General features: G+C 46.0%; 1 protein-coding gene across 2 annotated transcripts; it reads left to right on the top strand.

The window, feature by feature from the left end:
* Positions 1-630: 630 nt before the first annotated feature.
* LOC140489387 (urotensin-2 receptor-like) lies at positions 631-13,997 on the top strand. Of its 2 annotated transcripts, none has more exons than XM_072588887.1 (2): positions 631-1,291; positions 12,491-13,997. In XM_072588887.1, the coding sequence occupies exon 2, from the start codon at positions 12,550-12,552 to the stop codon at positions 13,672-13,674; it is 1,125 nt and encodes a 374-aa protein (XP_072444988.1). In that variant the 5' UTR covers positions 631-1,291; positions 12,491-12,549; the 3' UTR covers positions 13,675-13,997. The 2 variants fall into 2 exon arrangements, with proteins under 2 accessions (XP_072444988.1, XP_072444989.1); XM_072588888.1 differs by having other exon boundaries at positions 631-1,296.
* Positions 13,998-26,521: the final 12,524 nt, after the last annotated feature.

Here is a 26,521-nt window from a genome sequence, read left to right as displayed (position 1 = left end):
AAGGGTAGGATGGGTTAGCCATGGGAAATCGTCCCACAGTGTCTGGGGGTGTACAGGGTGGGTGGGTTAGTCATGGGAAATGCGGGCTGGATCCAGGTGGGATGTTCTTCACTGGGTTGGTATGAGCTGAATGTTGTGCTTCCACGCTGTAGGGATTTGATTCTATGAATCTCTTCTGATCTGCCTCCAATGTCAGTACATCCTTTCTTTAAAACCAAAGGCACCAAAACTGCAGTCAGTACTCCAGGTGAGGCCTCACTCACACCCTGTACACTTATAACAAGACCTGCCCACTTTTAAACTCCAACCTACTCGCAGTGAAGGCTGAACAGGTGGCGCTACGTAAATTCTAGTAGGCGAGATTAGCCTGTTCCTGTTGATGAACATGAGGGATTGGAAAAAAGAAGGAAAAGTGTGTGAGAAACGGAAAAAGGGAGAGTGTTAAGACCAAAAAGACAAAGTAAACAAGAGTTATGTTGGACTGGAAAGATATAAAGCAAAGGTGGAATTTCACTGGGCAGGAGTCGATGACAGGCAGACAGCGCATCCCGTTATTTTTCTCATGTAGATGTTGGGATTAGTGTCTGGGGGCTGTGGTCAGCTGACAAAGCCATCAGTTGGAACCCAGCAGAACAGAATGTGGGAGAAAGCAAGAGAGGGCGAGAGTGTGTGTGAGTAAGACAGGGAAAGAGTGAGGGAAGGAGAAAGACGGAACAGGCAGAAAGGGGAAAGAGAGAGGGAGAACAGGGAGACAGGGGTGGGAAAGAAAGAGGGGAAGAGAATCAGAGAGGAGAACTGACAGTGAGTGAAGGAGAGAGGGATTGAGCAAGTACAGAAGAGGAGAACAAGGGACAGGGTGAGAAAGGGAGTTGGGGGGGGCAAGAGAAAAAGACAGAGAGAGGGTGGAAACAGGGAGGGCAAAAAAAAGAGAATGATTGAGGTGGGGAGGAGAGAAGGTGAGGACACAGATAACAGGATAAATAGAGTGTTTGGGCTGGAGACAGGACCAGTCCTCATTGTAACAACGTACCCAGCCTTGGGCTCTCTGTTCAATACGGATTACGTAATTGATGAGAAACTCATTATTTGATTACCAGTGCTCAGCTGAGAGACAGCTGGAAAGTAGAGAATCTCATTGACAAAAGATTGAGACAACCGTATGCAGATTTGCAGGCTGCACATGTTCCTTTGCAGATCAAAGCTCTTTAATTCGGGATCAAACCAGGAGGACTGCACAAACTGACCAGGAACAGGGAGGTGCAGCCATGAGCAGCTACAACACTGGATCAGTGTAAGGTTGAGTCAATATTTTCTATTTATGATCAATTTATGTATTAAGCTTTCCTGTCCTGTTGTGCCTTTAATCATCTTTGACCTCCCTCTCCAGTTCCACGGTGGCTCAGTGTTGAGCACTGCCTGGGATTCTAACCTCGGGTGACTGTCTGGGTGGAGTTTGCACATTCTCCCTGTGTCTGTGTGGGTTTCCTCCCACAGTCCAGAGATGTGCAGGTTAGGGTGAACTGGCAATGGGAAATTGCCCATAATGTTCAGGGATGTGCATTGGTCAGGGGTAAATATAGGATAAAGGGGAATGGGTCTGGGTGGCTAACTCTTCGGTGTGGACTTGTTGGGCCAAAGGGCCTGTTTCCACACTATAGGGAATCTATTATGACTAGTGTCTCCAAAGTAGACAGGCAAGAGGCTGGAAAGACTAGTGTCTCCAAGCTACCTAATCCTGGGTGTACATCACTCTTTGGGTGGCTATTAGTCCCCACTCCATGGGGTGTGTTAGCAGGCTAGCTCACTACATGAGGCCTCAATGAACAGCCACACACAAACATCACTGATTTACTGTGCCTCAGGAACAGCACAGCGCTACCTCTGTTACTGACTGATGTACTCAGTACAGACTGGGCACTCAGCAAATTCCAACTTTAACACAAATGTTCATCCGCATTCCCGATACTGTGACAATGACTGTACCTCCACAGGACCTCATTGGCTTTAAAAAAAATAGGATTGTGAGCTTGTAACAGGTGCTATAGCAATGAAGTTTCTTTCTCCATAAACTTCACCCGGCTCAAAGAGTAAACGTTTGAGCTATTTCTCCTCTGACCGGAAACTTAGAACAGACTCTCAATGAATTGTAGAGCCAAAACGCTTGGAAACTTTTAAAAAACATTTGGATGTTTGAAAAGGTTGAAGCTTTTCTCCAGATGAATTAATCGAACTTCTCTGTCTATTCTTCCTCATCCATAATTACTTTGTGACCATTCGTCTATCCCATTGCTCTCTGCCAGCCTCTGTCCCTCAAGAAACCTCCACTCACCCCACACTCTGCAGGTCCGTCCCCACATCCCGTCCTGTACCACATCCCATTCATCAAGTGCTCCACTACTCCTCCAATTTAAAATTCTTCTCAATGTACAATATCACCCAGGAACAGGCCCTCGGTTCTCCAAGCCTGCGCCAACACATTATCCAAGTATTGACCCCTTTCTCTCCAGCTCTATTACCTCTCACATCTTTACAAAACTCCATCATGAAAGTGAACATGGACATTTGTGAGGGTCCCTCCAAGCCTCCCCCCGGCCACTCGTTTGCTCGCTGTCCCACACCATGGGGCTCACTTTCATGCTTCCTTCAGAGAGCACTTGATGACTGCACAACATCTTTAGAGGACCTCACGCGGTCAGCATGGAGAGATTGTTTCCCACTGTGGGATATTCTAGGACAAGAGGACGTCATCTCAGAATGATACAGTGCACATTTAAGACAGAGCTGAGGAGGTATTTTCTCTTTCAGAGAAGAGTGAATCAAGAGTAGAACAGCGTAACTTTTGTTTGTCATTTCTACCATATACAGCTGATACAGTAAAAATAAGACAGTGTTCCTCCAGGACAGAGGGTGTTACATGGACAGCACAAACTACACACTCGTACACAGCATAAAGTGCCTAAGAAGTGCAAAGCAAGTTACAGTGCAACAGAAAAACGATGAATAATAAACATTTTTCTAGCAGCAATTCAAGTCATGCAGAGATTTTCAGATGGGAAAGAGTCTGATCATACAGTGTTAAGGAGCCTGATGGCTTGGGGGAAGCAACTGTTGCACAGTCTGGCTGTGAGAGACTGAATGCTCCTGTATTTTCTGCCAGATGGCAGGAGGGAGAAGAGTTTGAGTGAGGGAATTGTGGGTTCTTCCACAATGCTCTTAGCCTTTTGGATGCAGCGTGTGGTGTAAATGTCCATTTGGAGTACTGTGTCCAGTTTTGGTCCCCACACCTCAGGAAGGACATACTGGCACTGGAACGTGTCCAGCGGAGATTCACACGGATGATCCCTGGAATGGTAGGTCTAACATATGAGGAACGGCTGAGGATCCTGGGATTGTATTAATTGGAGTTTAGAAGATTAAGGGGAGACTTAATAGAGACGTACAAGATAATACATGGCTTGGAAAGGGTGGACACTAGGAAATTGTTTCCGTTAGGTGAGGAGACTAGGACCGGTGGACACAGCCTTAGAATTCAGAACAGAAATGCAGAGACATTTCTTCAGCCAGAGAGTGGTGGGCCTGTGGAATTCATTGCCGCAGAGTACAGTGGAGGCCGGGACGCTAAATGTCTTCAAGGCAGAGATTGATAGATTCTTGTTGTCACAAGGAATTAAGGGCTACGGGGAGAATGCGGGTAAGTGGAGTTGAAATGCCCATCAGCCATGATTGAATGGCGGAGTGGACTCGATGGGCCGAATGGCCTTACTTCCACTCCTATGTCTTATGGTCTTATGGTCTTAATGGAGGGGAGAGAGACTCTGATGATCCTCTCAGCCATCCTCACTATCTGTTGTAGGGTCTTAAGATCTGAGACGGTGCAATTCCCGACCCAGGCAGTGATGCAGCAGCTCAGGGTACTCTCAATGAACCCTCTGTAGGATGTGATGGGGATGAGGAGGTTGGAGTCGGATTTCCTCAACCTATGCAGTAAGTAAAGATGCTGCTGGGCTTTCTTGGCGATGGAGCTGGTGTTGAGAGACCAGGTGAGATTCTCCATCCGGTGGACACCAAGGCATTTGATGCTCTTCACAATCTCCACAGGGGAGCTGTCGATGTCCAGCAGAGAGTGATCGCTCGGTGCTCTCGTGAAGTCAACAACTATCTCTTTCATCTTGTCCATGTTCAGAGACAGGTTGTTGGCTCTGCACCAGTCCGTTAGCCGCTGCACCTCCTCTCTGTATGCTGACTGGTCATTCCTGCTGATGAGACCCACTACAGTCGTGTCTTCAGCGAACTTGATGATGTGATTCGAGCTGTGCATTGCTGCACAGTTGGGTGTCAGCGGGGTGAACAGCTTCTGTGGAATTCTTTACGGTTGAGGTTGGCCCATTAAGTATATTCAAGGCTGAGACAGACAGGTGTTTAATCAGGAAGGGTTACAGGGAAATGGCAGGAAAGTGGGGTTGAGGATTATCAGATCAGCCATGATCCCAATGAATGGTGGAGCAAACTCGATGGGCTGAATGGCCTACCTCAGCTCATTTGTGTAATGGGCCAAGCTTTACATAGAAACATAGAAGACAAGGAACAGGAGGAGGCCATATAACCCCACTCACCCGAACGGCAATCTGAGTGAAACCTTGTCTCTTGTTCTCCTGCTGACGTCAGACGTAGCCTCAATCATAAATCGTAGTTTGTATATTAAACAAATCAGGGGACAGAGATTAAGCAACATCTATGGAATTAGTTTTGTAAAGGTAGGAAACCTGGGTTAACGTTTCAAGTGATGACATAGAACAGTAAAGCACAGTACAGGCCCTTCGGCCCTTAATATTGTGCCGATCTTTTATCCTACTCTAAGATCACACTAACCCACATACCCCACTGACCTTTTATTGGAACCACAAACTGAAAGAGAAGGTACAAAGAGGTACAAAGAGATCATTTCCCCTGGTTTATTTGGGGCTTTGGTGTATATTAGATAAACCACCCATTGTATATCCCTCCCAGTTCTCATTTCTGATGAAATCATACAAGGAACTGAAGTACACACAATAAGCTAATAAAACGACCCAGCTGATGGATTACCGAGTGGTGGTGTACATTTCCAAAGGAGCTGAACAGAGGAATTGAGGGAGAGAGTGTGACAGAATGAAAGAGAAAGCAGTAGAAAGAAACATGGAAGAGGCCACGAGGAGGCTGAGAAAGGAGAGCAGAGTGTGAAACTGTAAGACCAAAGGAGACAGCAAGAGGGAGGGGGAATGGATTTGGGGAGAAAGATGTTAAGAAGCAACATTCTGATCAGCCACATAAAAATAAAATCATAGAGTACTTACAGTGTGGAAACAGGCCATTCAGCCCAAGAAGGTCCAAAGAGTAGCCCACCCAAAACCCATTTTCCTCCCCTATTAGTCTACATTTACCCCTGACTAATACACCTAGACATCCCCAAACACTGCAGGCAATTTCCCATGGCCAATCCACCCTACCCTGCATATCTTTGGACTGTAGGAGTAAACCACACAGACACAGGGAGAATGTGCAAAACTCCACACAGACAGTCACCCGAGGCTGGAATCAAACCTGGGTCCCTGGTGCTGTGAGACAGCAGTGCTAACCACTAAGCCACCAGGTATAAAGGCCGCAGCTTGTGTGACTTAGGAGCTCAAATCTTAATATCATCCTCCAACCACATATCATGGGCTTCACATATGGCATTAAGTCAGACAATCTTAAAATCCCTAGAGTATGGAAGGAGGCCATTCAGCCTGCAATGACCCTCTGAAAAGTATCCTCCCACAACCACCACTCCCACCCACCCCACCCTTTAACCTTGTATTTCCTATGGCTCATCTACCTAACCTACACACATATAAAATCACGTGGGGTATGGATAGGGTGAATAGCCAAGGTCTTTTCCCCAGGGTAGGGGAGTGCAAAGCTACAGGACATGGGTTTAAGGTGAGAGGGGAAAGATTTAAAAGGAACCCAAGGGGCAGCTTTTTCACGCAGAGGGTGGTGCGTGAATGGAATGAGCTGCCAGAGGAAGTGATGGAGACTGGTACAATTACAACATTTAAAAGATATCTGGATGGGTTTATGAATAGGAAGGGTTTAGAGGGATATGGGCCAAATCTTGGCAAATGGGACTAGATTAACTTAGGATATCTGGTTGGTATGGATGAGTTGGACCAAAGGATCTGTTTTCATGCTGCACATCTCTATGTCTCTACTATCCCACTTCCTCCCACTGGGTTAGCTCCATTTCATTACAATGACACTGCTCTACCTTGAGGTCTTGTTCTCTGTTTCATTGATGCTCTGTACCTACAAAGCTGTAAAATAGAAAGCTTTTTATTAAGAGCTTCCACCTCACTGAGGCAGCTTCAGGTCAATCCAAGAACCTGCTGTGAAAACCCTGCTCGCATATTGACAGCTGTAGCAGTTTCCAGCAGTGGGGGCAATGTTTGAAAACAATCCAACAATGTTTAAAAAAAGGTGCTCACCCCCATCTTCCCAAGCTTAACCAACCCTTTAAAAATATTCCAGGTATTTTCCCAAAAATGGATCATTTCTCCGTTGGCGGGGAGGGGTCTGTGATTTTCTGTGAGCCTGATTTTGTTAAAATCCGTCCATTCGTTTTACACACCAATTGTAGGTAAGCAAACAAGTTCACAGTGGTGGAAACATTACTTCTGCTGCCCTCCTTCAGGGCTAGAAGGTAAAGTTTACTCAGCTTGGAACAGCAATTCATATAGTTGACTTCTCCATTCCCATTCTCACCCTATTCCCAGACAGGAGCCATAAGACAATTTAGTATAGGGGCAGAATGAGGCCATTCGGCCCGTTGAGTCTGCTCTGCCATTCGATCGTGGATGATTTCTTTCTCAACCCATTTTCCTGCTTTCTCCCCGTGACCCGTGACCCCCTCACTAATCAGGGATCGATCGGTCTGTCTGTCTGTCTGTCTGTCTGTCTATCTACACTGAATGACTTGGCCTCCACAGCCCTCTGAGACAATGGGTTCCACAGACTCCCCACCCTCTATCAGAAGAAATTCCTCTTCATCTCAGTTCTAAAGGGTGGTCCCTTCACCTTGAGGCTGTGCCCTCAGGTCCCTGTCTCTCCTATTGGTGGAACCATCGTCTCCACATCCACTCTACCCTAGCCCCTCAGTATGCTGTAGGTTTCAAACCATATACCCTACCCCACACATCGTTCTAAACTCCAGACCCAGAGTTCTCAACCACTCCTGATTTGACAACTCCTTCATCCCTTGAAAACTTCCTCTAAAGCCAGGACAAACTTCATTAGATACTGGAGATGACACCGGTAGTCAAATGTGGAGGCCCTGGACTCAGTGCTTCTATGGACAACTCATTCATCCAGACTAGTAGAGAGACTCAACATTGTAATTTTAAAAGACAAAGCTGAGAAACAAAATGCATTTCACAGTTTGTTAATGTCACGGTAATTTAACAGCATCGCTTTGCATTTAGCTTCCTGATGGAACATTTCCAATACAGCGACAGATCATTATGATTCAGTAAAGAGCTGTCTGTGAAGGAGGACTTGTACTGACACACTTGGTTAAACCTCATTTGATTAAATTTTGGATGTTCAGTCAGTCAGGGTTGGTTGAGAGTCAGGGGCCACACAACATGAGCTCAACAAGAGATTGTTTAGCATTTATCTCCAGGAGTATGGTGGAGGCTGGTACACTTACGACATTTAAAAGGCATCTGGATGGGTACATGATTAGGAAGGGTTTAGAGGGATATGGGCCAAATGCTGGCAAATGGGACTGGCTCAGATTGGGGATACCTGGTTGGCATGGACGAGTTAAACCGAAGAGTCCTTTTCCGTGCTGTATGACTCTCTGACTCAGTGATTGCCAAGAGAGCCGACACTCCAAGCTTCATTCTTCTCTCCTCCCAAGCCAGAGGAACAGCTCTGTCAGAGAGACAGCGTGCACAGGGACAAATGGCAGGACAGGGAAAAGATAGAGGAATGGGTCTAAGGGATGCCCTCAATCTAACCCTGTGTTGGGTAGCACAGTGGCTTAATGGTTAGCACTGCTGCCTTACAGCACCAGGGTCCCAGGTTAAATTCCAGCCTTGGGTGTGTGGAGTTTGCACATTCTCCCTGTCTCAGTGTGGGTTTCCTCCCACAATCCAAAGATGTGCAGGTCAGGTGAATTGGCCATGCTAAATTGCCCACAGTGTTAGGTGCATTAGTCAGAGGGAAATGGGTCTAAATAAATTGCTCTTCATAGGGTCGGTGTGGACTGGTTGGGCCAAATGGTCTGCTTCCACATTGTAAGGAATCTAATCTTGGCCCTGTCCTGGGAGTGTTTAATGGGGGACAGTGTATAGGGAGTTTTACTCAGTGTCTAATCCTGTCCTGGGAATGTTTGAAGGTGGACAGTGTAGAGGGAGTTTTACTCTGTATCTAACCCCGTACTGTACCTGTCCTGGAGGTTTTTGGTGGTGACCATTTCATTAATAATGAAGGTGAAAATACAACCCATAAAACAGATGGATTGAAGTTCTGAGTTCCAACTCTGTTATGGACTAGGCCAGACCACTCAAAACAAGCAGGCAGCCCAGACCATAATTTGCAATAAGTGTACAATGAAAATTACTCAGTAAGTTTGCTTGACTACCAGGTTTTAAAACAGATTAAAATTTATTCACAAAATTACAAAATGGGACACAAAGAACCCCTACAGAACTCAGTCTATCCAAACTAGACTAAATTATGCTGTTCTGAATATACACAACAGTCCCAATGAGCAAACCCACTTAAACACAATAAAAATGAAACAAAGGCTTACGGGTTGAAGTTAGAAGGACAGAAGGAGAGAGAGTTAAGCAGCCTGTTTCCACACAGCCCACTGCTGAACTCCCGAACTAGTTCTGAACTGAGTTGCCCAGCTTAACTTCAGTTTCCAGGACTGGCCACTCACATTTCATTATACAGGTCACTTCTAAACATAAATGCTTTGGCCTAAAGTCTCATCTGTTTACATTTAAACTAAAGGCCTCTCAAAACCCTTTTGTCTTTGTACCAAACCCAGCCGTTTTGGAGCCCAGAGTGTTTTACCACCCATCTGAAAAGAAAATCAAGGACACAGTTTCCTTGAGAAAAGGACCAGCTTTTAGGAAAAAGGACCAGCTTTGTGACACCTGTACCTTTACTGGTTTCAATTCTGGCATGAATTAGAATTCCGTTGAGATGAACCAAGGCTCCCTCAAGTTGACAGCATCTCCATTCACTCAACTAACAACCCAGTGATGAATCCCAATTTAGCAACATCTCCACGTGACAGAATTTCTCCATGGAAACAGACATGTGAAAGACCAGAGCAAATGTCAATAATTGGTCACAATCTCTGTGTATAAACAGCAGGATTTCTGCTTGCGAACATAATGAACAAACCAGTCCCAATGTTGCTCTGAGCTTTCTGATCTTGTGCGGTGTATCAGTTATTGGAATAAGTCTTTTCTGAATTCTGGTGTTTTCTCCCAATCATATTGAATGAATCAGCCATCTGCATTTCTGACGTGTACACGTTTGGTGGTTTCTCACTTTTAGAAGAATCCCTACAGTGTGGGAACAGGTCATTTTGCCCACACTAACTCTAAGTAGCATCCCACCCAGACTCACCCCCATACCCCATCCCTGCAAATTCGCATTTCCCATGGCTGATCCACTTAACCTACACATCCCTGTGACACTATGAGCAATTTAGCATGGCCAATCAACCAAACCTGTACATCTTTGGACTGTGAAAGGAAACCAGACCACCTACACAGACATTGGGGGGGGGGGGAGGAGGGGGGGATCGTGCAAACTCCACACAAACAGTTACCCTGAGGGTAAAATCGAACCCGGGTCCCTGGCGCTGTGAGGCAGCAGTGCTAACCACTGAGCCACCGTGCCATCCAAATGAGATGGATGTTATAGAAGCACGTGAAATAGAAGAACAGATTAGGCAAACTGCAACATTAGGATTAGGGTCTGTCCGTTCAAACTGGTGCTGGGCAAATAAAGCCCTGGAACAGACACGTCTGTTGGAATAATTATAGGAAAGATATTCTTCAGGAAACCGTGTAATAATATGATTGGGGATGTGGGATTTTCTTTCGACATTGATGGGCCAAAGATTTCCCTTCAAATCACTGATACATAGGCTGGAGAATGTTGCTCACAATTCATTCATGGAAATACCAAGCCAGTATTTACAGCTCATTCCCAAACAGGCCTGGAGAAGGTGTTGGTGACCTCCCATCGTGAAGCTCTGTAGATTATTTGGTGTAGACACCCCCTCAGTGTGGTTAGGAAGGATTCTGACCCAGGGACACTGAGGAACACTGATAGTGTTCTATGTCAGAAAGTGTGGGTTCAGAGGGCAAATTGCACTGGCTAACAGAAGCTCGATTGTGTCATTTTATATTCAGAAAACTCCAACCCTCAACCCACCCTCGATTAGCACAATCCAAGGAATTGGAAAGGAATGTTAAATTGCTGTACAGTTGAGCTTGCAGTATTTAAAGGAAAACTAAAGACATCGCTGAAGCTTTAAACATTAGGTCAAGAAGACACAACAACATCTCTTCTTCTTCAGGAAGCTATGGAAATTCAGCATGTCCCTAAGGACCCTCACTAATTTTATAGATGCACCACAGAAAGCATTCTATCCAGATGCATCATGACTTAGTATAGCAACTGCTCTACTCAGGACCATAAGAAACCGCAGAGAGTTGTGAACACAGCCCAGTCCATCACAGAAGCCAACCTGCCATCCACTGACTCCCTCCACACTTCGCACTGCCTCGGAAAGGCAGCCAACATCAAAGGCCCCACCACCCTCATCCCGGTGATAATCTCTTCCACTGCCTTCCATCAGGCACAAGATACAGAAGCTTTAACACACAGACCAACAGGTTCAGGAACAACTTCTTCCCTACTGTTGTTAGACTTCAGAATGGACCTCGCAAATTTCAAATCTAATGTTGATCTCGTGCTTTGTGTACCTTCTCTGCAGCCGTAACTTTACATCTCTCGCTCTGCCTGTGTGGAGTTTGCACATTCTCCCAGTGTCTGCGTGGGTTTCCTCCAGGTGCTCCGGTCTCCTCCCACAATCCAAAGATGTGCAGGTTAGGTGAATTGGCCATGCTAAATTGCCCATAGTGTTCAGTTCATTAGTCAGGGGTAAATATAAGGTTGGGGAATGGGTCTGGGTGGGTTACTCTGTGGAGGGTCGGTGTGGATTTGTTGGGCCCTTGCTGTTTCCACACTGTCGGGAATCTAATATAATCTAATCTAAGCTGTTCAATCACCCTATGACCATTGTATGGTACGATCTATCTGCGCACAAACCAAAGCTTTTCCCCGTACCTAGCTATATATGACAGTAATAAATCAAATCAAATCAGGTGGCCTGTGCCATTAAGATCATCTTAAATACTGCAACAAGGACAGCTCAATTCTCGTACAGATGGGCACGCCTTCACTAGCTACTTCAGTCACTGATCTAAGAGGGATCACACCAGGCAGGTGGCCAAACAAGGGTCAGGAGTTGGAGGCATTAAATCTTGAGATGGAGGGTGTCACACCTGAGTCAACTCGACCCAAAATCATTGACAAAGCTAGGACTGCTCTTTGCTTCAGGAGTGCGTATAGGGAAGGAAGTGAAATTATAGTGGGGAGGTAGTTATATAGTGGGCCATGCCACTGGACAGAGCAAACACAGAATGCTGGAGAAACTCAACAGATCTGGCAGCATCTATGGAGAGAGAGAAACAGAGACAACATTTTGATTCCAGTATGTCTCTTCCTCTGTCCACAGAGGCTGCTAGTCCTCTGCAGAGTTTCTCTGATTTTTGTTACAGATTTCCAGCAGGATTTTGCTTTTACTATAGTAATCGCGAATCTCAGGTTAATGCTCTGGGCATGGTCTGGAGGTGCCAGTGTTCGACTGGGGGTGGACAAAGTCAGAAGTCACATGAGTGCTGCTCCTTTGTCAGCTGACACACCTGAAGGGGCAACACTCTGTATGCTTGGGATTTCAAATAACCTGTTGGACTACAACCAAGTATCATGTGACTAGTGACTAATGCTCTGGGGACACTAACAGATGGTGGAATTTGAACTTGATAAAATCGAGAATAAAAAGCTGGTTAAATTGCAACCATGTGCTTACCATCCATTGGTATTCAAAACTCACCCCACTCACTGAACACCCTTTAGGGACGGAAATCTGCCATCCATACCCAATCTGGCCTACATGTGACTCCAAGCCAACAGCAGCGGGGTTGACTCTTAACTGCCCTCTGGGAAATGAGGGAACAGGCAATAAATATTGGCCAAATATTCAACCTCCCATGAAAGAACAAAACAAAAACTAAAAAAAAGGTACACATAAGAAGAGACAACCAAAGACATTTTGAACTAATTGAAATAAAATATATTGTGCATTCTTTTCCAGGTGGAATAGCAGGAAGAGAAAGATGGTTTAAAAACTCTCGCACTATACAGAGACACAAAATGGAGAGTGTTGAGAATGGTCATCTCACGAAGGGCAACCTGAGCAGCAATTCGTCCCTTCCAGGTCCGGGTAATGTAAATGAGGTCCTGATTACCACACTCCTCGGGGTGATCCTAACCATGATGTGTGTCTGTGGCACGCTTGGCAACATCTACATGTTGGCGATCGCCAGCCGATCGATCAAGTCTGCCGGGTCCATGTACGTTTATATTGCCAACCTGGCACTGGCTGACCTTCTGTACTTGCTCACCATCCCTTTTGTGGTCTGCACGTACTTTGCCAGAGACTGGTACTTTGGGGAGATTGGCTGCAGGTTCCTCCTCAGCCTGGACCTCCTGACCATGCACGCCAGCATTTTCATCCTCACGGCCATGAGTGTTGAACGATACAGGGCTGTGACCTCACCCCTGGCCAGCCAGGCTACAAAAATGTGCCGAAGGATGATTACTGCTGCCATTTGGTCATTGTCGTGCGTCCTGACCTTGCCAATGATGATTATGATCCATTTACGAGAGACCATCAGCCCTTCAGGGTCAACAAAGAGGATTTGCTTCCCAACGTGGAGTCCTGATGCCTACAAAACGTATCTCACTGTTTTATTCAATACCAGCATTTTATCTCCAGGCATTGTCATTGGATACCTATACATCCGGTTGGCACAAGCTTACTGGCTTTCAGGGAGAATGGTTCTGGACACCAGGAACCGTACTCTAAAGCAAAAGGTCCTGTACATGATTTTTAGCATCATCTTGTTATACTGGGCGTGCTTTCTGCCATTTTGGGTTTGGCAATTGGTGAAACTGTACACGCACGAAACACTGAGCTTGACACCTCTGGTACAGATGTACATCAATTTCTGTGTGACCTGCCTGACCTACAGTAACAGCTGCATCAACCCGTTCCTGTATGTGTTACTCACCAAGAACTACAAGGAGTACATGGCACACCGCGGCAGAACTTCCACTGAGCGGGCCACCTTCAAAAGGGGGGCAAAGGAACAGTCACGGGTGCAAAAGGTCAACTGCCCAAAGGGGCACAACCAGAGCTGCTCCAGCCAGAGCGGCAGGAGAGAGATCACACAGCAGGGTCTATGTTGGCCTCAACAAGCCATTCTCAAGAAATGAGTTGCGTCCAAGGTACCATGGTCTTATCTTTGTGTATTCTGGAGCAAGTCTTTGATTGACGATGGTAACAGAAGTTGGAGACAGCCCCTCGAACCTGTTCAGTCATTGTTCTACCGGACCTTGGCTGATCTGCATGCCACCTGCCTGTCTCACCTCTGAAATTCTCAAACCTTTATCCATCTCTCTCTCTCTCTAATTTAGTTGGCCAGACAGCTGGTTAGTAGTTGTAAGGGAGTACTGCAGAAGCTGGAGATTAGAGTCAAGATTAGAACGGTGGTGGAAAAGCAGCATCCGAGGAGCAGGACAATCGACATTTTAGGCAAAAGGGCTGAGGGGGAGAGGGAGGGGGAGAGAGAGAGGGGGAGAGAGAGAGGGGGAGTTGAGAATTTCAGAGGTGAGACATTCCTGCCTCAGGCAACTGACTGTGTGGAGTTTGCATGTTCTCCCCGTGTCTGCGTGGGTTTCCTCTGGTTTCTCCCCACAGTCCAAAGATGTGCAGGTCAGGTGAATTGGCCATGCTAAATTGTCCGTAGTGTTAGGTAAGGGGTAAATGTAGGGGTATGGGTGGGTTGCGCTTCGGTGGGGCGGTGTGGGCTTGTTGGGCCGAAGGGCCTGTTTCCACACTAAGTAATCCTCAGATGCTGCCTGACCTGCTGTGCTTTTCCAGCACCGCCCTGGGCTGGTTAGTAGTGTTCACAGCGTGGGTCCAATTCCTACACCCACTGAGGTTACCTGAAGGACTCTCTCCTCAATCTCTCCCCTCGCCTGAGGTGTGGTGACCCTCAGGTTAAATCACCATCAGTCCTCTCTCTCTCTCTCTCTCTCTCTCTCTCTCTAACAGAAGTAGCTATATGGTCCTCTGGGACTATGATGACATTTACCCTGATGATGTAGTTAAAATCTCAGCATTAAAGTTTTCAATAAGGCCCCAGTCTCAGACCCAAGCTTTTATAGGGAGAGAGTTCCAGATTCCTACTCCCCTCTGTGTGAGGAGGTGCTTCTAGACATCACCCCTGAACAGACTGGCTCAGATATTAGGATTCCCATGCCCTTCCTGCCTATTCCACACTCTCCCACACCCCCAACCTGAATTAATGAATGGTCATTGGATCTGATCAGATCGTCCTCATGTACGTCTCTGAATGACTAACACTTTACTCCTGCTGCATTAAGGCATCCTGAGGATGTGAAAGATGCTCTACGTGAATGCGGATTGATTCTTTCTGTCCTGCTTTGCAAATTTATTGCAAGGCATCAGAAAGAGGTTTCAGCTACGTCGTTGGCAGAAGACAGCTCTTAGAATCCAAGTTTCTAAACTCCAAATTAAAAGAGGACTATTTGCAGGCCATTCAGCCCAATTGCTCTATGCTGGTGTTTAGATTCCCCACAAGCTTCTTCACACCCTTCCCTTCAGCTCGCCCCTTCCGAAGACCGTCTGATTCCATTCTCCCTCACGTTGATCCAGATTCCTCATCTATACAGTTCAGCTTGGGCACTCCCTGTGGGAGCGAGTTCTATTTCCTGCTGCTCTCTGAAGGAAAGATTTGCTTCAGAATTTCTGATTCAATTTCTGACTGACTGCCCTGTAATCCTGGCCTATAGCTTCACAACTGGAACGATTTTCTCTGTTTGGCCCCAATCAAATTTTTAAAGACCTCAATTACATCCCCTCTCGGTTCGAGAGAAATAGGCCCAGTCAGTGTCATCAGAATCTCAGGTTTCTGCTACAGTCCTTCGGACTCCCCTCTGTATCTTGTCTGGTGATTCCCTGTCTTTACAGTAACATGGACACCAGCTCTGTGCACAGTTCTGAGGCTAGCCAAGGTTATTAAAAAAACTTTAATTAGTATTAGAAACAATGTGAAACTGGAACTAGCCAAGGGTAAACCAATCCTGCTCCTTGGATGCTGCCTGACCTGCTGCGCTTTTCCAGCAACACATTTTCAGCTCTGATCTCCAGCATCTGCAGTCCTCACTTTCTCCTCGAAGATTTTAACCTACTGCGAATCCTCTTGCAAGGATGCCTTCCTTGAAGAAGCTCTCTTCCTCTCTCTACAAGGGTTTCAGTGAGTCCCTCTCTCACTGCACACCCCAGGTACCTATCGCATTTCCAATGCCCCTCCCCCAAGTCCCTCCTCCCTACCTTTTATCTTAGCCTGCTGGACACACTTTCCTCATTCCTGAAGAAGGGCTGATGCCCAAAACGTCGATTCTCCTGCTCCTTGGATGCTGCCTGACCTGCTGCACTTTTCCAGCAACACATTTTCAGCTAAACCAATAAATAGCAAACCAAAAACCACTACTCTGCCTGTCAGTTGAATTTGATCCAGTTACTCCACCTTCTTCCAGGGCATCTTTTGGAAGTATCTGAAGGGAACACTTTGTCACAAAGTCACTGCTTTCCCTTTCAATAAGGGCAGGGCCCCTTTAAATCCCACCCTTCCCGCCACCCCCCCCATTATAACCGAAGTTTCTTTCTCCTTATGTTGTGCTTACCTCATACCGTTGTCTTGTATGATGTGTAACCTCTAACTGTCAACTGCCAAATAAAATTTGCTTTGTATTTACTGTCAAGTCGATCACTTGAGTGTGCAAATGGCTCATGGCTCCCAGATTATTTACAACCAACTCAAAATCTTGGATCAATATTTCCGGGACTATGACTCTTCAGGACACAGATCACATTCTGCCTCAGGACATGCTTCATATCTGCAGCCCCTGAGTACTCCTCCCCCATGGAGGTGACAACCCAGTGCTATTATCACTGGACTATTAATCCAGAGGCTCCCAGTAAAGATCTGGGAACCCAGGCTCAAATCCTGCCATGGCAGAAGATAGACTTTGGATTCAATTAAAAAGATTAAAAGTCTGATGATGACCATGAATCGACTGCTGGAAAAACTCATTTGGTTCACTGAGGTGCTTGAGAGAAGGAAACTGCCATCCTTACCTAGTCATCAGGAAGTGGAGAAGTCAACGTTTCAGGTATAACCCTTCTTCAGCCCTAAAGAAGGGTTAACACCTGAAATAGAATTTGAGTCATAGAGATGTACAGCACGGAAACAGACCCTTCGGTCCAACCCATCCATGCTGACCAGATATCCCAACCCAATCTAGTCCCACCTACCAGCACCCAGCCCATATCCCTCCAAACCCTTCCTATTCATATACCCGTCCAAATGCCTTTTAAATGTTGCAATTGTACCAGCCTCCATCACATCCTCTGGCAGCTCATTCCAGACACGTACGTGGTACGTGTTGCCCCTTAGGTCTCTTTTATATCTTTCCCCTCTCACCCTAAACCTATGCCCTCTAGTTCTGGACTCCCCTACCCCAGGGAAAAGACTTTGACTATTTACCCTATCCATGCTCCTCATGATTTTATAAACCACTATAAGGTCACTCCTCAGCCTCCGACGCTCCAGGGAAAACAGCCCCAGCCTGTTCAGCCTCTCCCTATAGCTCAAACCCTCCAACCCTGGCAACATCCTTGTAAATCTTTTCTGAACCCTTTAGAGTTTCACAACATCTTTCTGACAGGAAGGAGACCAGAATTGCACACAATATTCCAACAGTGGCCTAACCAATGTCCTGTACAGCTGCAACATGACCTCCCAACTCCTGTACTCAATACTCTGAACAATAAAGGGAAGCATACCAAACGCCTTTTTCACTATCCCAGCTACCTGCGACTCCACTTTCAAGAAGCCATGAACCTACACTCCAAGGTCTCTTTGTTCAGCAACACTCCCTAGGACCTTACCATTAAGTTTATAATTCCTGCTAAGATTTGCTTTCCCAAAATGCAGCACCTCATATTTATCTGAATTAAACTCCATCTGCCACTTCTCAGCCCAATGGCCCATCTGGTCCAGATCCCGTTGTAATCTGAGGTAACCTCCTTCACTGTTCACGACATCTCCAATTTTGGTATCATCAGCAAACTTACTAACTATACTACTTATGCTCACATCCAAGTCATTTATATAAATGATGAAAAGTAGAGGACCCAGCACCAATCCTTGTGGAACTCCACTGGTCACAGGTCTCCAGTCTGAAAATCAACTCTCCACCACCACCACCTCTGTCTTCTACCTTTGAGCCAATTCTGTATCCAAATGACGGGTTTGCCCTATATTCCATGAGATCTAACCTATGTTGACTTCACCACCTCCTGATGCTGCCTGGCTGGCTCTGTTCTTCCAGCCCCCCGCTTGTCTACTTTGGATTCCAGTATCTGCAGTTTTCTTTGTCACTAATCCTCACCTGGTCTGGCCTAGCTGGGACTCCAGGTCCACAGCGATGCGGTTGATACTTAATTGCCTCCTGGGTATTCGGGAATGGGTAATAAATGCTGATCCAGTCAGGGATGCCCTCAACCCATGAATGAACAAAAAAAATGTACTCAAAACACCAAGCATCAGAGACTCCAAACCTTGAACTGAGGAAAGGGAGGTTGAAAATCCACCCAGAAGTCAGCAAACAGTCATAAACTAGAAAAGATACAAGCAACAGAGAGCAGAGCAAAAGATGCAGAAGGAGGTGTAATGTAAGGGAGATTAGATGTATATTTAAAGGGGAGAAAATTTGCAGAGACACCAAGGAAGGAGTCCAAGTGAGTGGGCTAGTTCCTTCTAAGAGCTAGCACCAGCATGATGGGCCAAATGGCTTGCCTCTGCTTGAATCCAAGAATTTTGCTGTTGTCCACTCCAACCCAAGGCAAGAGGAGAGTGCATTACTCCTGAGGCAGACTATTATATGGAGATGGCACTGCACCAGTAACAGGTGTTATGCCTCAAGGGTACAGCTTTCAAAATGTAGGGAGCAGAAAGGAGATTGTCCTCTTGAACCGTTCACTAAATTACCCTTCCTCCCCACCACCCCCAACATTTGACGAAGGGCTTTTGCCCAAAACGTCAATTCTCCTGCTCTTCAGATGCTGCCTGACCTGCTGTGCTTTTCCAGTGCTACACTCTTTGGACAATAAACTATCCTTCACTGGTTTGACCGAGTGTATTATTTTTAAGAAGCTTGTTATCACTTCAGCAGAACCATCTGGCACACTGCCCCACTGCTGCACAAAGACAGAGTTTTGGAGAAGCTGTCAGGACATTGAAAATAAAAAAAGCCCTCAAGTCAACCACAGAGAATGCTCAACTCAGAAGTGTCACACTGTGATCTAGCTGCTGCTTTTAATGGAGCCGCTACCACACAATAACGTGAGCCGCAGTTTTTACGCACTCACTTGTTCCTCTGAAATGTGGTCACGAATGGGACAGGGGGTTAGGGGAAGAACAGCTTTTGTCTAATTGCTTAAAATTGCACCATCCCAGCCAAGTGTAAAAACCAAAGCAGAGAGGAAAAGACTTGCTCACAAGGTCAGGGTCACACTTAATTGAACCCTGCTGAACAATCCACAGGTTTAAGCAGCTGCTTCTCAGAACAATTTGGAAGAAAATAACTATCTTAAATTTCTCTCCAACAGAGAGCTGGAATGATCGAGGGTTAGTACAGAACACAACCTAAAAATACCATCCCTATTGCTTCCTATCCATGAGTGGACAGGAAGTGTAAAAGCTTCAGTGTTTGATTTGGTTTCTTTCTCGTTTCGAATTCTGTTGTTGCTGGGGATTGACTCGGAGAGTGAGTGAGTGAGTGCCAATGTGCACTTGTTGGGATGAGAAGATGGACTCTGTACAAAGGAACATGGGACTTAAGAATAGAATTTGGCCATTTGGCCTTTCAATCCTGTTCCACCAATCAATAAGACCACAATTGATGTGGTAGTGGCATGAGCTCCATTTCCCTGGCTCATTCCTTCGTCAACACAACGGACTCTGAGAGCTCCATCTCCATCTATTACTCCTCTGTCCTCCCCCACCCCACACATCTTCCATGCAATATACCAACCTTTTAGAACATAGAATAGTACAGGCCCTTCGGCCCACGATGTTGTGCCGAGCATTTATCTTAATCTAAGACCAACCTAACTTACACACCCCTCAATTTACTGCTGTCCATGTGCTTGTCCAACCCACCAGTTCCTTAAGCTTCAAAAAATATACCTCAAGCAGCTTTAAGTTTAAAGACCCAGCCTCCACTAATTTCTGGAGAAGAGAATGCCACAGAATAACAATCTTCAGAAAAGAATTCTCATCTGTTTTAAATTCTCATTCTTAAACTATGGCCCTTAGGTTTCATCTCTGATCTGGTGGCTTATATACAACCTGAGCTAAAGTTAATGATATAACTCTGCTCATTTACAGCATTACAATGATCACGGAGTGTGTGAAGATTACCTCCAGTTCTATCCTCCGCTTTTCCAGTAGATACGTTTGCAAGGGTTGAGATAGGGAAACACTTCCCATTACAAAAACAAATTTTTGGGACATCTCAACAAGTCTGACAACATCTGTGCAGAAAAAGCAGAAATAACGTTTCAGGTCCAGTGACGACTCTTCAGACTGTTGCAGGCTACAATGAGACATTGACAGGATGCAGAGCTGGGCTGAGAAGTGGCAGATGGAGTTCAACCTGGATAAATGCGAAGTGATTCATTTTGGAATGGTGTATACAGGGTTAAACACAGTGGAGGAACAGCAGGACCTTGGGGTCCACATACATAGATCCTTTAAAGTTGCCACTCAAGTTGATAGGGTTGCTAAGGCAACATGGCAGCATGGTGGCACAGTGGTTAGCACTGCTGCCTCACAGTGCCAGAGACCTGGGTTCAGTTCCCGCCTCAGGCGACTGACTGTGTGGAGTTTGCACGTTCTCCCCGTGTCTGCGTGGGTTTCCTCCGGGTGCTCCGGTTTCCTCCCACAGTCCAAAGATGTGCAGGTCAGGTGAATTGGCCATGCTAAATTGCCCGTAGGTAAGGGGTAGATGTAGGGGTATGGGTGGGTTACGCTTCGGCGGGGCGGTGTGGACTTGTTGGGCCGAAGGGCCTGTTTCCACACTAAGTAATCTAATATGGTGCTTTGGCTTTCATTAACAGGGGATTGAGTTTAAGAGCAGGGAGGTTTTGCTGCAGCTCTATAGAGCCCTGGTTAGACCACACTTGGAATATGGTGTCCAGTTCTGGTTGCCTCATTATAGGCAGGACGTAGATGCTTTAGACAGGGTGCAGAGGGGATTGACCAGGATGCTGCCTGAATTGAAGGGCTTATCTTATGAAGTGAGCTAGAGCTTTTGACACAGGAGGAGGAGGAAGAAGGGAGGAGATGACTTGATAGAGGTGTACAAGGTAATGGCAGGCATAGGTAGAGTAGATAGTCAGAGACCTTTCCCCAGGGCAGAAATGGCTAACAGAAGGGGTCATAATTTTAAGGCGATTAGAGGAAGGTTTAGGGGAGGTGTCAGAGGTAGGTTCTTTACACAGTGGTGGGTGCATGGAATACACTGCCAGCAGTGGTAGTATCCAGAGATATTAAGGACATTTAAGCAACTACTGGACAAGCACATGGACAACAGTAAATTGAGGGGTGTGTGGGTTAGGTTGATCTTAGATTAAGATAAATGCTCTGCACAACATTGTGGGCCGAAGGGCCTGTACTGTTATATGTTCTAAAAAGTTAGAATATTTCATGGAGATGTGTGGGGTGGGGGAGGACAGAGGAGTAATAGGTGGAGATGGAGCTCAGAGTCAGTTGGGTGGACAAAGGAATAAAGGAAAAAAAGTGAGGACTGCAGACGCTGGAGATCAGAGTCAAGTGTGTGGTGCTGGAAAAACACAGCAGGGCAGGCAGCATCTGAGGAGCAGGAGAATCAACATTTCGGGCATAAGCCCTTCATCAGGAAAGGAAGGAGTTAAGGTCAGCATGGGAGAATAAGTAGCTGCTAATAGCATGATTAATGACTGACAAGGGGCTATTGGTGTTAGCAGCCCATGTGATGAGAAGGGCTGGTATGTGGGAATTAGGGTAAGGACATGGGAGAAGGTGCTCAGGCCCTCACTGTTGAGCTCAGCAGGGACCCCGAGCAACTGGTGCTGAGCTATGCTGGAGCACTGCAGTAAGCCGGAGATGGAGATGTAGCCAGGGAACAATGTGGGGTGGTAAAGTGGAGGCAACTGGAAGCTTCATGATTCCTGATGAAGGGCTTAGCCCCAAAATGACAATTCACCTGCTCCTCAGATGCCACCTGACCTGCTGTGCTTTTCCAGCACTCCACTCTTGAGCACCAGCATCTGCAGTCCTTATGATCTCCCAAGTGGAAGCTCAGGTCTTTTTCTGGAGAGACAGAACATAGGTGCATTCTGCAAAGCAGTCACCCAGTCTGTGACTTGTTTCCCCAGTATTGAGGGGGCCATATTGTGAACAGCAAGTACAGTAGACCAGACAGAATGAAGTGCAGGTAAATCACTGCTTCACCTGGAAAGTGTGCCTAGGGCCTTGGTTAGTGAGGAGGGAGGAAGTAAACGGGCAGGTGTTGCACCTTCTGCAAATGCATGGTTAGGTGTTAGAAGCAGAGGAGGAGCATGGGGGGGGGGGGGGGGAAGAAGAGAAAGGGAAGGAGAAAGGAGAAGGGAGGGGAGGGAAAGAAGGAGTCTGGGTTAAACTGCATTTATTTCAATGCAAGTGGCCTGACTGGCAAGGCAACTGAACTTGGGGCATGGATTTGTACATGGGCCAGGGAAAATTGTTATTACAGAAACATGGCTAAGGGAGGGACAGGTGAGGTGGGGGTTGTATATTTCATTAGGGTGAACATCATGAAGGAAATATTGAGTGTTTGTCCAGAGTCTATGGGTAGAACCAAGAAATAAAAAAAAAGGGGGGGTGGGGAAGACAGGGAAGTAATTGATAGGCCTCCCAATAGTCAGCAAGAGATTAAGCAGCAAATGTGTAAGGATATCACAAATAGCTGCAAGAATAATAGGGTCATAATAGCAGGGGATTTTACCTTTCCTAACATTGACTGGGACTACCATTGTGTTAAGAGTTTGGATGGAGAGAAATTTGTTCAGGAAGAGTTTCTTGTACAGTATGTAAATGACCCTACTAGAGAAGGGGCAAAACTTGACCTCCACTTAGTGGGAGAACACTTTGGGGTTAGTGACCAGAATTCTATTTGTCTTAAAATAGCTATGGAAGTGTTCAGGTTGGGTTGAGTCCACAAGTTCTAAATTGGAGAAAGCCTAATTTTGATGGAGTTGATTCAGGGAGGTTGTTTACAGGAAGAAGGGCATCTGATAAGTCAAGGCTTTTGAAAGTGAGCCAATGAGGGTTCAAGGGCAGCATGTTCCTGTTAGTGTGAAGGGTAAGGCTGGCAGGAGCAGGGAACCCGAGGTGACCAGAGTTAGAGGCTCTGGTTGTGAAAAAGGAAGCAGCACAGGACATGTATAGGCAGCTGGGAACAAATGAATTTCTTGTGTAGAGGGTATCAGAGTACATGAGAGAAATCAAGGGGGTGAAAAGGGGACATGGGATGGCTTGGGCAGGTAAAGTAGAATAGTTTTGGATTCTCCAAGCACATGAAGGAGAAAAGTGGAACTAAGGAGAGAATAGGGCCTCTTAAAGGTTAACCAGGTAGTCTACATGCAGAGCACAAGAGACAGGTGAGATCTTAAATGAAGATTTTGGTATTTTACAGTCATTAATGCCAGGGAAGTTGGGCAAATAGTGATGTCTTAAAGAGTCCACATTACAGAAGAGGTGGAGCTGAAAAGCTTAACAGACATGAATCCCCAGCTCCTGAAATTATCCCAGGACATTATGGGAGACAGGAGGAAAATGCAGGGCCCCTTGTGGAGTGTTTGTATTGTTGACTAGCAGTGCAATAGTTGTCTGCATGGACTTTAGCAAGGCCTTTAACAAGTTAGCACATGGCAGGTGGTTGAGTAAAGTTGGGCCTCAGGTTACAGGGAGAGCTAGCCAGTTGGATATGAAATTGGCTTGACAGAAGATGGAGGGTGGTGATCAAGGATTGTTTGAGCAACTGGAGGCCTGTAACCAGTGATGCTGCATCTACTGTTATTGATCATTTAGATCAATGATTTGGATGAGAATTTGGGAAGTATGAGCAGAAGGCTTAGGGATGACATCAAGATTGGGGGTTATAGTGGACAGTGAAGGTTATCTAGGAATGCAATGAATCAAGTAGGCTTAGGAATGGCAGGTGGAGTTTATTTAGGCAAGGACCTGCCAAACCTGCAGTTTGGTGGATTAAACAAGGGCAGGACTTACATCCAATGGAATGCAAGATACTGAGTGGTAAGCTTATGGAAGTCAATAAAATGGAAGCATAGGTAGGGAAGGCTGTCCACTATCCACCCTATGTTGGGAGAGTCTAAAACTGCATGGTACAAGTTGGGGAAAATACAAAAAAGGGTCCAGAGGGGTAATTTTCACCCCAAATGTTTGGAGCAGGCTGCAAGAGTAGTGGTGGAAGTGAGTACAATTGTCATTTAAGAAACATTTGAACAGGTACATAGATGGGATAGGTTTGGAGGGATATGGACCAAATACAGGCAAAGGGGACTAGCTTAATTGTGAAAACTGAGTGGCAAGGTGGACTGAAGGGCCTGTTTCCACACTGTGGACCTCAAATGACTAAGAGTGGACCAGTGTGTTGGAGGGAATGGTCCATATAAAAAGGCTGACCGGGTGGGAGCGAATCTTCCTGTGCTGGTTCTCATCCTATAGTCAGGACGGTAGGAACCACCAGGGGAACATTTAGTCTCTTGCACCTGTTCTTTAATTCCCACACCCTTGACATTTACTTCAAGCCTGCAGTTGAGAAGTTATTGAATCTGCTTTCACCTACAAAAAGCAAATTTCAGTCCCAGGGTTCTTATGGTATGGTGGCAGTGTCTCCACCACTGGACCAGGAAGCCCTGGCTATGCCAGAAGATGGTCACAACATGCTGATTAGAAATACCCAAACTGATGAGATTTGGATTAATAGGGAATTATTTTAAGTGGATGTTCTAGGCATCACCTACTTAAGATTCCTACCTAAACGTTTCACTGGAAATAAATCTCCTTCTCCCTACACTCCTACCCCACCAGAAAAAAAACCAATAGAAAATGCTGCAATAGCCCCTCTTTCTAAAACTGAAAATTCAATAGGAAAAATGTGAGGGTTGGACAAAGCAGGGTAAAAGATTAAAGCCAAATCAGCCTTACCCTGGGGAGTGTCAGCTGTTTGCATTAATTTAGCACCTATCATGTTCTACTCCCCTCAACACAGGAGCTGGAGCAGGCCATTCAGCCCCTAGTCTGTTCTAGGCCAAATGGGATGATTGCTGCATATCTGCAGCAGCAGGATTCTCACCTTTTGAAGGGTATGGCCAGATTGGCTTAAAATCAGAGTTCAATAGTAGACACTGCTGTGATTACAACCAAATCTCCAGGCCCAGTGGATTCCTGGACCCAGAAGTGGGGGTTTGGCCATGGGGGGGGGGGGGGGGGGGGAATTGTAAAATCTAGAAAATAGTCCTATTGCACAAAAAGGATAAACCTTGAAGATGTACCCCCACCGCCATTAAAACAGACTGCCTTCCAGCATATTAGGGCCATACAGGAGTAAGTCCTTGAAATGTGATAGCTTGCCAATTTCATTGCTTATCCACCCATACAGAGGGGAGAGATGGGTGGGAGTGAGTTGGTGGATGCATGTGAGATCCAGGCAAGGGGAAAGAGAGAATGCTAGTAGGAATCTGAAAGGAGGAAATAAAGAGGGGGTTTAAAAAGTGTGAGTGAATGAGGAAACAGGACAAAGTATAAAACTTGGAGATAAGGGAGGTGGAGGGGGTGGGATGAGTGCAAGGGGCTAGAAGAGGGAGAAAAAAATTCAGGTGTACCCAGGTTCAAATCCCACCTGATCCAAAAAGGTAGGTGGAGACATCTGAACAGGTTAGAGTGTAAAATTCAGAACTACAGTGAAGTGAAGCCATACTTAACCAATGGTGCCTGAATAGGGTAGGAATCACCTCCAATGTCCTGAACTGGTTGTTATAAAGACTGAAGACCAATGTCAGTGACTGATCTAGAGGGGAATGAATTTAATTTTAAACACAAACTCAGGCAGAAGAGACAGCTGAAAGAAGACAGTTATAAAACAATTCACGAAAGGAAATCCAGACCTCAAATTTCATCATGATTGTTAGTCAGAGACATGGCTTCATAATTAGAAGGCAAAATTTAGAAATCCTGGTTTTTGGTCAGGCTCATGAAGTTAACCATCAGAATAGACAGACTTCAGCAGGAAGGGTGGAGACTGAATCTTCAGGATGCAGGAGTGGAAGAGTTAAAACAAGCTTTCAACTCCCCTCCATATGACCTCTCCCCACAGGTCTGGCACTCTGGCTTGGTGTGATTGCAAACATCCTAAGTTTTTCCCCCAAAAACTCAGTCTGTCAAATTCAAAGATGGCATTCAGTCAAAAAAGCTGAAACCCCATTAACAGCTACAGGTCAGTACTGGACCTGTAAGGATAGAGCCTCTGCTCAAATTGTCAGCCACGTCATGGGCAGGGAAAGAGAATCCTTAAGTAAATGCAAGATTCCTCTTCAGCTATTGGAATGTCCTGTATGGGTGTACTTCTGAGGAGTGTGCAGATTTATTGCACTTGGTGGAGCACTGCAATTTTCACAGCAGGAAAAAAAAAAATGGGATTCCAAACCTCAAACTGCTGACTCCATTATTTACAACTTACCATTGGGATGAAAGTTAGTGAATGCTCCCTTAGTGAGTGACTCCCTTGAAGGAGTTCCCAGTCTGGCCTGGCAGCTAGTGCTGATTGTCAGCTGAAAGCTCACCATTGTGGAACAGAACATACAGGCATGGAAGCCCTTTCAAACAGCATGTGCTGTCTATTTAGGCAAAAGTAGATAAATCTTCCA

The sequence above is a fragment of the Chiloscyllium punctatum genome, chromosome 18 (assembly GCF_047496795.1).
Source record: "Chiloscyllium punctatum isolate Juve2018m chromosome 18, sChiPun1.3, whole genome shotgun sequence".
Lineage (NCBI taxonomy): Eukaryota > Metazoa > Chordata > Chondrichthyes > Orectolobiformes > Hemiscylliidae > Chiloscyllium > Chiloscyllium punctatum.
The sequence above is the reverse complement of the archived record's forward strand: the minus strand, read 5'-3'. Positions and strand labels throughout refer to the sequence as shown.

Bases quoted from the DNA above. Each gene is read 5' to 3' on its own strand.
- LOC140489387 (XM_072588887.1), top strand. From the start codon at position 12,550: ATGGAGAGTGTTGAGAATGGTCATCTCACGAAGGGCAACCTGAGCAGC.